The 11,793-nt window shown below is 40.7% G+C and overlaps 2 protein-coding genes across 2 annotated transcripts; one reads left to right on the top strand and one right to left on the bottom strand.

The window, feature by feature from the left end:
• The first annotated feature begins 628 nt into the window (after nucleotides 1-628).
• LOC137587092 (pancreatic lipase-related protein 2) lies at nucleotides 629-3,808 on the top strand. The gene is made up of 3 exons (XM_068303344.1): nucleotides 629-1,277; nucleotides 1,972-2,876; nucleotides 2,950-3,808. The coding sequence occupies exons 1-3, from the start codon at nucleotides 1,160-1,162 to the stop codon at nucleotides 3,538-3,540; spliced, it is 1,614 nt and encodes a 537-aa protein (XP_068159445.1). The 5' UTR covers nucleotides 629-1,159; the 3' UTR covers nucleotides 3,541-3,808.
• A 4,869-nt stretch (nucleotides 3,809-8,677) lies between these two features.
• Nucleotides 8,678-11,371, bottom strand: LOC137586765 (protein mab-21-like). The gene is made up of 3 exons (XM_068302918.1): nucleotides 10,673-11,371; nucleotides 9,710-10,263; nucleotides 8,678-9,646 (listed from the first exon to the last, which is right to left on the bottom strand). The coding sequence occupies exons 1-3, from the start codon at nucleotides 10,873-10,875 to the stop codon at nucleotides 9,297-9,299; spliced, it is 1,107 nt and encodes a 368-aa protein (XP_068159019.1). The 5' UTR covers nucleotides 10,876-11,371; the 3' UTR covers nucleotides 8,678-9,296.
• Between the last annotated feature and the right edge of the window lie 422 nt (nucleotides 11,372-11,793).

Raw genomic sequence — 11,793 nt, 5'->3', positions numbered from 1 at the left:
GCGTAAACAAAAACAGAAAGCGGCAAAGTTGATAATGCCTGCGGCCGGCGCGGCGTTGCTGCTCCTAGAGATTGACGTCAATGCAAAAGCAAATCCTGGTGAAAAGTCAAACAATTAAAAAGCCGTAAACACCTTTTCTGTCAGATCTTGGACTTTGAACAGGAGTAACGTTATATGCTAAACCGATTTGGGAATGTAAATCTGTCGAATCAAATGGAATCAAACCGTGATAAGCGATGACCAGACATTGACCTGATGCTGCCAACGCTACCTGCTAAACAGGAGGCTTGTCACTTGACACAGTTTCAACGCTGACAGAGAGGAGAGAGAAACTCTTAGCGGCAAAGACTTTGATCTTTTTGTATGGACCGATCTAATGGATGGGTAAGTGGGGATGCATTGACCAGTGCATTTTGTACTTTGCATCGCCTAACCCAACCCCAAGCACAGTTTACTCTTGTCTTACCATCTCGTACACTGCACAAAAACATAGAATCAGTTGCCTTATCTTGCTCAGGGCCGACAACGACCATGTCGCGTGCATCAGCAATGACCAAAGCTGCGACAGAGACTGAGACGGAGACGAAGACGGAGACTAAGACTGAGACTGAGAAACTGAGACATGGGCGCATAAAAATTGCGTAGCTCGCAGCTGATCGGCTCAGTACGGCGGCGGGTGTCAACCAAGACAGACAACGGCGACTAAAAATCAAACGGGATCGAATCGAGCGCAAAATCGAGACCAAAAAAAATATACATATATGTATATATAAAAAGAAAAATCAAAAAGAAAACGAAGCAAAACGCGTGGAACTCAACTCAAGTGGATAGACAGACAACAACGAAAAACAGAAAAATAAGACAAAAAGCAAAGATAAGATTAAGGCGCTTAACTTAATTAAATAAAACAACAGCAACAAAACCCCTTTCGATCGATCCTATCAATTTAAAATAGTTAATAGGTAACAATAAATGGTCTTAGCGAACAACCACCTGAGGTGAGGTGATTTAGGGCTTGTGAATTCCCAGCCCCCAGTACCCAGTACACAGGCCGAGGCCCAGACCCAAACCGCAATTGCAGTGTATCATGTTAACCAGTGACAAAATATAATAAAAAAAAAAAAACTATAAGCAACGCAGAGAATTAACTTAACTTAAAATGTATGTGGCCAACACAACTGGCGGCCTAATGCTGCAAACTATGCTCTATTTGGCCAATCATACAAGTCGGGCTGCTGTCAATACGCTGATCGATTTACCACCAGCACCCAAAAGTGGTAAGTTATTGATCTCTCCTTGGTATCTAGAACGTGGCATGTTATTATGGACAGGTGATTAATTGCTAGGTGTGTGTGTGTGTGAGTGTGTTGCAAGACCAAACCAAAGTGACTTTACCTGGCACACAATTAGCACACAAAGAAACAACAACATTCAAGTACCTGTTCACAAATATGGAAAAAGTTCAAGTATAAAAGGGTTTAGTTTAGAGAATCTCTTCAACATCTTGGCTTCTCTCCCGGAGAAGAGCATCTTTTGACAAACAAATTCTGGTTTCAAATGGTTCATTCACCTGACAGCAACTGAAAAGAGAGACAGAGAAAAAAAAGGCGCAAGCCTCAGGGGAAAGCTTCTGTTTTTATCTTTCCATTAACATCATCATCTTTAAATATTAAAAAAATAAAAGAAAAAATAGAAAGAAAAGCAACCAAAAATTCAAATTACTACCAACAAACCGCGTTGACTTGTCTTGAATTATATCTAATCGAAAACTTCCGATATGAAAACTGTCAATAACAATGACGACAATGGCCAACGTCAGCCGAGCGGAAGACAATGAGGTTGTGCTTCACTGATCCGGTTAGAAGGTCGGATGCACCCTATAATTATAATATATACATGGGAGGAAGGAAATTGAAAACTTGCAAAACTTGCCAACGAGCCTTATACAAATTTTTCTTAACTTTTCTGCAGATATCAATGAGGTGAAATGCTTTGGCGTCTATGGTTGTTTCCCCATCAATGGACCCTGGAATACTGTTACACGTTCGATCAGTGTTCATCCGCAGAAGCCATCGGAAATAGAACCACATTTTACCCTCTATACTCGTCGGCAGTTCGATCAGCCGAAGTATATTGATCTAAATGATCCGGATAGTGTTCAGAATTTGGGCATTAATGTGAGGGGTAAAATTTATCTGCTGGTCCATGGCTATTTGGAATCCGGTGAAATACCCTGGATGTGGACCATGGGCAAGGCATTGCTCAATCATGAGCCCGAGGGCGAGTGTGCAGTCATTCTGATTGATTGGGGCGGTGGTGCAAGTCCTCCGTATGTCCAGGCAGTGGCCAATATTCGTCTGGTGGGTGCCATTACGGCTCATGTTGTCCATATGCTGTACGAGGAGTTGCAATTGCCGAATCTTGATAACGTTCACATTATTGGGCACTCACTGGGCGCCCATTTATCTGGCTATGCGGGCTATCACCTGCAAAGTGATTTCAGTTTGAAAGTAGCACGTATAACTGGTTTGGATCCAGCGGCACCACTCTTCACTGACACCGATCCCATTGTTCGTTTGGATCGTTCGGATGCCCATTTTGTTGATATCGTGCACACTGATGCCAATCCTCTGATGAAGGGCGGTCTTGGGATTAATCAACGTTTGGGACATATCGATTTCTTTCCCAATGGCGGCTTTGATAATCCCGGCTGTGATAAGAAACTGCAGGATGTGATGAAGAGCAACAAAAAGGGATCTTTATTCTCCACCATGCAAGAGTTCTTGGGCTGCAATCACATACGGAGTCAGCAGTACTTTACGGAGAGCATTGGCAGCAAATGTCCCTTCATTGGCAACACCTGCGAGTCATTCGATGTAAGTAACAGTAAATTATATATGTAAGTCTGATCGGTCTCGTCTATAACTCTCCTTTTCTCTCCTCTAATAGAGCTTTAAAGAAGCCAAGTGCACGAGTTGCGAAGAACCTGGTCATCTGTGCATGCGCATGGGTTTCCACAGTGAAGAAGACTACAACGATCATTTGGAGCGGGGTCTGCTTTCAAAACAGGATCCGCCACCCATTTTTTATCTGATGACTGGTGATCATAAGCCCTTCTGTCGACTGCACTACAAGATCACAGTACGTGTCTCCAGTCATGATGAGAGCACTCTGCATGGCGGTGAAATTGGCACACTTTCTATACGTCTACACGATGAGAATGGCAAAAAGTCCACTGAACGCATGAAATTCTCATCCAAGGCCATGTACTTTGAGCCTGGCTACCAGTATACGGCTCTAGTGCCTGGCAAGGAGTTGCACGTTCCGGATCATGCCACTGTCTTCTGGGAATATCAGACGAATTTACTCAATCCGCTCACCTGGCGTATTCTTTCCTCACCCCGCATCTATCTCGAGTATATCCTTATCGAATCGATGGAGTCCAGTGATATCTATTTGAAGTTATGTCCTCTTAACGAGAGCGCAATTTTATCTAATACGGAGAAGAATGTTTTGCATACAAGATACTGCAAGGATTAGTCAAAATCTATCGCAAAAAGTTTAGCAGAAGCTTTACGTTAGCGGAGACAACAACCAAAAAGCAAAAGCATATATCCAACGTAAAGCAGCGCCACTGTGCTAGTTTCAAATTGAAGGTCCTAAGGGTGCGAGTAAAAGTCCTAAGGGTGCGAGTAATAGTCCGTATTCAAATTTAACCGTATTTTATGAAAGTATTTCAAAATTGATGCGAGAGAAAATGCAATCGAGATAGAGGATTTAATTTATTAATAATTTATAATAAATGTTTTTTTTTGTGTTTTTTTTTCCCCCTATTATGAATATATATAACACATATATATATATTTAGTTAGTATTAACAATTTGTATAATATACAAATACAAATAAAGATCCATAGTCAATACCAAAAAGAAAAGTTTAAACAAAAATGTTTCAAATTGTTTTTTTTTTAGCCATGGGGGAAAATATTTTAACATTTAACATTAATTTTACATTTGGATTCTCATGTTGATCGAAAATCCGTAAAGTTTACGGGGTTGCACAATCGAGGACGAAAGTTTTTCTGACCCCATAAAGCATATACATATATTTACAAATTGTGACTTTGTATTGAATTTCAATTGAACGGATCAGCCACACAATAGTTGGCTTTACTTTTAATTGAAGGACCAATATTGGCTACTAACCGCAGTTAGGATCAAAACATAGACGCAACTAAAATTCACAGATATTATTCAGTTTTGAGAAGCGAATGTACATATCTAAGGGTTTTTTTCTCTCTTTCCATTTGAATGAGAAACAGAAAGAGAAAAAAAAGCAAACTTGTTCTTTTGCGGAGGCATAAATTTCAACGATGCGACATGGATGGGATGGATCCTTTCCAAGGCATTTGTATATATATGTACCACCTATCCGCCAGTTTCCCCAATCCCCCAGTCCGCAAGTCTGTCTGTCTGTCTGTTTGTCCACTGGTTAATAATTTAAATGCTTATCGCAGCAAATGTATCTATCACATGCATGTGTGTATCTTTTACATATAATTGATATTATCTGCATTGATTTGACTCGTTGTATATTTTCGTTGTGTTTGTACCTTTTCGTCTGTTTTTCTGTTTTGTTTTTCTCTTAGTTTTCGGGTTTGTTTTTTTTTTTTTTTTTTTTTGTTTTTGGTTTTTATCCAAACCACCAAAAATTCCAATGTTTCGGTTTTCGGTTTTTTGTTGGGACGACTGAGGCTCAAAAATGCTTCAGGGGTCATAAAATATGCTTTTGGCCTGGACTGGACTGATGATCATGTTGACAATCTTTTCGCTGAAGTTCATTTCGATTCGTAAGGGGTTTTCTGGGAATTGAAATTGAATTGAAAACCTTTTCATGTTCTGACTTTCTCATTCATTAATAATGTTAATCGTCTTCGATATCATGATGGGGGCAGAAGCTGATGCTGCTGCTGCTGTTGTTGTTGTTGGAGATAATGATGACCCACAGAATGTCATACGTCTGTCATTTCACTTGTTGCAACGCACACACACACACCCACACACGTACATAAAACAAACAAACAAACAAATTGTTATGGTATGGTATGGCAGGCACTTTAAATGCCTCCACCCACTGCAAATTGTTTGCAGCTGGCAAACGCCTAACCCGTTGCCACTTCGTCCCCGGTCCGCCTCTTAATTAGTTCACCTTCGACTTCATCTTCATCTTAATCTCCAACTTTCATGCTCCTCGAATGGCAAGACTGGCATAAATCAGCTTGGCGGGATGACGACGCAGCCGCCGCCACCGCCTGAGCGACATCAAATGAAACTCAAATCAAAATGTCATAATTTCCACAAGGCGAACATCAGCGACAATACGTCAACATGCCCACCCCTTTACCCACCCACTCCACACACACACACAAAGGCCGCCCCCCTCACTCTTGGTCCCTGATGATGCCACCTTTTAATTAGTCGCCTGGCGTCGTCGTCATCGTCGTCGTCGTAGTCGCAAACAAATCACATAATTATGATTGAGGAGCAAATGACAAAAAGCGAAAGGGAGAAAAAAAAAAAAACTCTTTTTAGTGCCCATTTTGGGGTTTCCTTTCCATAAAAATAAATCAGAGCACAGCTGCCGTAATTGAATGCAAATGTCCATCCAAAAATATAACATTCTATCTATCCTCACACTCACACTATCTCTTCCATCCCTATGGCTGGTATTGAGTAGGCGACAATCTGCTCTAAATTATCACGTGTAGGTGCCCGTTCCGTTACGTTCCCCCTGTTGCTGTTGCTGTTCGATGCTCCATTGTGTTTGCTGGCGATGCGTGGAAAACTAATTTCCCCCTAGTGCCAGTCCCAGTTGCCTCAAACGCCCTTGTCTTTCCACTCCAACTCCTGCCACACCCATTGCCCATTTCCCCCCACTAGTTTTCTTGTGTCATTTATCTTGAGCATTTTTCTGATATTCATAATTTGTGGCGTGTGCTCTTGGCTCTTGCTCCTTGGCTTTTTTCTTTCTCTTTTTCCTTTTATAATTATTATAAATTCTTTTTTTTTTTTTTTTTTTTTTTTGGTTTTGGTTTTGGTTTTTGATGTTGTTAAATTGCACCACGTGTTTTTGATAATGACGACATAATTATGAATCTAGGCATGAGATGGCTAGGAGAGTGTAAGAGGGCCTGAAAATTGATTACATTGAAACATGATGGAAAAAATATATCCTTTAAATAGCTTCCACTCCGCATTTTATTTCATTCATTTAATTCTGCACTCAAACAACAAACTAATGCTTACTTTGTTTATTTTTGTCCTTACGAATTGTGTTACCATTAATTGTTTCCTTCGTTGAAAGGCCAAAAAGTGTTCTATTTAAGGACGCAATCCGTTTACTTCTAGAAAAACATAAATTGCCTTATTGTTAAAGGATTTCATAAAAAGGAAACCATAATTTTTGTCGATAAGTAAATAACGGTCAACTCTTGCAAATGGTGTTCGGATGGAGATCGAAATCGTGATCGGGTTCGGTATATAACCAAGTCTCATCAAAAACTTACAATAACAAAAAAAAAAAGCTCTCTCTTAATTCCCGACTACGAGTTAATGTTATGATTATTGCCATTAAGGAAATTTATTAGCAACTCTTCCCTCAGGACTTCAATACAACTGCAGCTGCAGCAGAAGCATCATCATCATCATCATTCGCATCCTCAACCTCATCTTCAACCTCATTCTCATCATCAGGAGCAAAGCGACAACTGAGCATCATTTTTATTACCCTTATTTATGGTTATGCCTGTTGTTGGTTTGTTTCATTCGGATTCCTTTGCCTTTTGTTTTCTGCTGTGTTGTGTTTTGTGTTTGTGTTGTTGTCGCCGGGACAAAGGAAAACTTTCAGCGAAATGTAATCGATATTTTTCAACAAAAGGTGGAAAGTATAAGGAAAACCATTATCGCTTCTCCGCACAAAAGCGAAGCAAAAAAAGCATAATGCAATAGTCCAAAAATAACAAATTATGCTGAAGCACGCAGGATCAGGTTACCCCGCAACCGCATGCTAACCAAACCAACGTTTCACTAGTGCTAGACTCTATATATGTAACCTATATAGGTTTTTATTTGTATGCGTGAGTGGGTGGAGATGGGTAAAGCATCTGGCCATGGGAAAAGCATCATCAGGTGGTATCACGGGCATGGTTGTTGCTCACTTGGCAAACGGCACGTGACTATCATGGGGGGGGAGGGACAAGAACCAGCATCAGCATCAGGACCAGTCTGCACACCCTCAGGCATTGATAAAGCACGGAATCCCCTTACAACAGCAGCAAATATTTTGACAAATTATATTTGAAATGCAATTAAAACCGAGAGGCCAAAACACGATCTGCTCTCAGTAACATTTGATAAAACAAAATTCCTGTTGTTGTTGTCTTTCGATTTCATTAAGAGTCCAACTTATATGGTCTGAATTGCAATCCTCATCGACTACTTCACAAATATGTATACTCTTTTTTACTGTGGCTATATCGCTTACATTTATGTCCTTCCGCCCTCGTCATGGCCCTCACCCTCATGCTTGTCCTCTTTAACTTGTATAGTAGTAGACACGCCCTGCCCGTGGGCATTGTGTCGCAATGTCAACGCTGTCTGAGTCCTTTGAGTCCTTCTGTTGATTTGGCTTTTCTTTTGTTTTTAATTGTTTACTAATGATATTTAAATTAGGACTCTAAATAACCGCCAGCGGTTTTAATTTACTTCGTACACACACACACACACACACACACACTCGCTCTTTTGATCTGCATGTATGTATGTATAAAGGTAGTTCTTTATATACATATGTACATATATAGGGAATATGGGTACAAAAGGGTTGTCAGCATTTGTGAAAGGTTTTAAAATCTACTTCAAAGAGAAGTTTTCTATTCAATGAAATGGATTTAACTTATGTATATGTACAATGTATGTATATATATGTGTAGGTATTTTCAATCAATATTAGAGTAGAAACCAAAAGATTACGAAAATAAAAGCTCGACAGCAATTAAATATTCAAAATCCCTTTGGCTAGTTTTTCAATTTATTTTGTCAATTATCTCATTTACTTAAGAATAATATTAAACTTTTATAATAAAACACTTAGTGTTAATAGATTATTATATAAGATGGAAGAAACAGTTTCTTATAATTCAAAAAAAAAAAAATCAAATTTTTAAATCGTTGTATACAGCTGAGCTGAATGAAAACAAATCGATTTATTGGAGAAGGCTTATAAATTTAAATTGATTTTTAACTTCTTGTTTTACTTTTTACATGTTTTAAGTAGGTATTTAAAGAAGGGCCAACCAACAACTGCTTCAATTTAATTAAAAGGACTCCTTAATTTGGTCAAAATGAAAAACAATATTTGACGATTTGAACTACCTAAAACATATCAAATCTCAGGTCTTTGACGGATATTTTTGCTAATTTTTGAGCACGATCCTTAAACTGCAGAAAAAATGGCAACATTTTGTTGTCTTATCTGTGCATTAGCGTTGTGTAATGAAATACATGTGTTTTGTTTTTTGTCTAGAAACTGTAAGGATGTAAGGATCGCACACTTGAAGTGCCGTCAAAAACCGACAAAATAAAAAAAAAAAAGGAAATAACAAACAAAAATCTGCCAAATGGTATTTTTTTTCCTTTTTTGTTCCCTTTGTCTGAGTGCACACACTCACACACACAACACGACACAAACAAACAAACCGACAAGAGAAAAAGGATCCTAAACGGAGAGTTATTAAAAACAATATTTGCAAGGATAAGCCGACGGGTCATGCCTGAATGGTCGTCTCTCTCAATGGAAAGAGTCGAACGGGGAGTGGGCTTATCTCGCATCTTTGCATTAACACTTTTGCCTCTCACATAAACACATACAAACATAAACGCTCTCTCTTTCTCAGACACACACACACACACATGTTCTCACTGGGACTGAATGAATGGCACAAAATGGCAGACTCCTAGCAGGAGAAGCAGCAGCAACAACGTCTCTCTTTCTCCCTCCCTTTCTCTCTCTCCCTTTCTCTCTCTCTCTCTCTGTCTCTCTCTCTCTCTTATCAGTTCGGGGCCATCGCCAGAGCTACAATGAAAATTTAGCACCTTTTGAATTACTTTTTCATACTGTTCCCTCCATCTGACTCTCTCTCCATCTCTGTATAAAGTGCCACATTTCGATGTGAATCTGAATCTAAATCTAAATCTGAATCTGTATATGGGTCTGGCTCTGACTCCGGGAGTCGTGTTTACAGCTTCTCGAATGCATTCGCATTGGTTAGCATTTCGCGCGTCAAGCGCCAGACTTGTTTGGCCGCCTGCTCCAGTGCACTGGGCGATTTACCCTTAAACATATCCAAACTGGGTAGAAAATAATGCGGACAGCGACGATATTGCAGGCACGAGATCAACTGCAAAAAGATGCCATTGATGCGATCCGCAATGCAACTCTCATCCCATTCAAAGTCACGCGGATGCTTCTCACACTCGTAGAGGAGGAGATTCTTTAGATGATAGGCGCTGATCGGATTGCCAGGCAAATCCAAATGGCGATCACGCAAAGTCTTTAGCATGCTCAGGCAGCGACGGCGGCAGCCACCTTTGAAATAATCACAGAGGGAATAATGAAGGGGATTTGGGGCTTGAGATTTGTCTTTCTCACCTTGCAGCAAACGATTCTCGGCCTCAAAGAAGCTCAAGACCCACGCATCACCCTCCATGGTGGCGGCATTATTGTTCTTATTTTGTATTATGATGCTCTCCTTGGACAGCAGATCGAATCCTTCAGTCTTCACTTCGGCCACAATATTGGGATGTGGCCAGGGTATGTGCGGCATGGGCCAATGTGCAGCTGATCTTGGCCAAATGCCGGAGCACTTAAAGGCCGGCGTTATTTGCACCACGAAACGTTCTCGTATCCGTAATTTCACTTCGCTGGTATCGCCAATCATCTTAACCATATCGCGATAGATGCTCTTGTCACATGCCTGAGCCACCAGTGTCTGGAAACGGGCACGAATTTTGCGCGACGATAGATAACCAGACGCAGTGATGAACTCAACCCACAAGGACATGGAACGTTTGCGACCATCGCTTAGCTTGAGTACAGCACAGCCAGGAAGTGTGCCATCATCGACGAAATTGAAGACACCCATCTGATTGAGATAGAGTACGATTTCAAACTCATTCGGTGAGATGACCTCAACGCCTTCGTATCTGGTCGGAGGAAAAAAGAGGTAAAAGTCAACCAATCAGCCAACCAGCTACATATCATCACATCATAAAGGGCCAAAGTCAAAGCGTAATTCCGGTGGCCGTTCAGTTGACTGTCATCACCACCGCAACTCGATAACAGGCCAATAAAACTGGCTCATTCTCTCTCTTTCTTTCTGTCTCTCTGGGCCATGATCATTACATGAAACGTGCAACGTCATTGTCAGTTAACTGTCAAGTCATTCTCGTGTCGATCTTAGTTTGGATTTAACTCCTGTTACCTGTTATTGGTAGCCATAAACATTTGAGCATAAATTTTAACTAAAGCCGAGTAGAGTAGATTCGAATTTTTGGGGACCAATTATGGATTCTATGGATATTATGACAGTTGGCCACATTCAAATTTAATTACCTGCCATTGCATTCCACTAGGCTGGATATGAATCGGGGCTCTTGTAGTTCCACCTCTTTAAGTATGTCCTGGACAATTTTGCAGATATCTCGTATGGCTGTGGCCGTCTTAAACATGCGAGCCTGGACACGTTCGGAGCAAAATCGATTCATCTGATAGATGATACGCGTTTGGGCGGCCATCATGTCCGGCGGCACCAGCATGACGACAACGACGACGACGATGGCGATGGCGACGTCCGGTCTCTGGTTGTTGTTTGCGGTCAACTACAAAAGCGACGGCCAATTATGTGAACGATGCAGTGGCCAAGTCGAAGATGGAGTTAAAGTTGCTTGATGGGGGAGGAGAAATCAAGGTTCGATCTTTGGCTTGGTAGTCAAGAGTAGAAGAACAAAGGAACAATTCAATTGTGAGTTACGTTGACAGCAGCCTGGAACAACAATGGGCACAAGTGGAGCACGATCGGTTCCTATATATATACATATGTGTGTATATATGTATGTACATCTATGTACTTATGATGATGTATGTATGTATCGCTATATTTTTATGGTATATATCTTGTTGATATTCTGGGCGGATTAGCCGCGTTTACGGATGCGTTAGGTGACTCGTTGTCGAATCGAATGGTTTCGCCTTCGACCGATTTGCACGTAAAGATACGCGAAACGATGCGTCGATGTTGCTGCCTCGTTGTCGTTGTCGTTGTCTCGCGGATATTTACAGCTTCGGCACAGATAAAGTGCAGTCAATGGAGAAGTTTTGCATTTGTGTGAGTGCTGCAATTGCAGAGATATGTATGTACATGCATATGCATATATGTACATTGAAATATTTGCCGCCATCTCTTAGCTGGAGCCTCAGGCGATGGGTCACGTGACAGTTTCCTTTTCTTTATTTTTGGCTTGTCTGTCTCGTGCCATGTGAATTCCAACAGAGAATCAAGACAGAAAAAATCAATGAGATGAGAAAATAAACAAATATCAAGCCATAAGTGCAAGTATCTCAACGTAAATGTCTCTCTATCTCTCTCTCTCGCTTTCTCTCTTAATCGTTTGTGTGAGTGTGTGTGTGTGTGAGTGTGTGTGTGTGTAAGTGTGTGTGTGAGTATCTATGAGAGT

Source organism: Drosophila tropicalis, unplaced genomic scaffold (genome assembly GCF_018151085.1).
Source record: "Drosophila tropicalis isolate 14030-0801.00 unplaced genomic scaffold, ASM1815108v1 contig_158, whole genome shotgun sequence".
Classification (NCBI taxonomy): Eukaryota; Metazoa; Arthropoda; class Insecta; order Diptera; family Drosophilidae; genus Drosophila; species Drosophila tropicalis.
The sequence above is the reverse complement of the archived record's forward strand: the minus strand, read 5'-3'. Positions and strand labels throughout refer to the sequence as shown.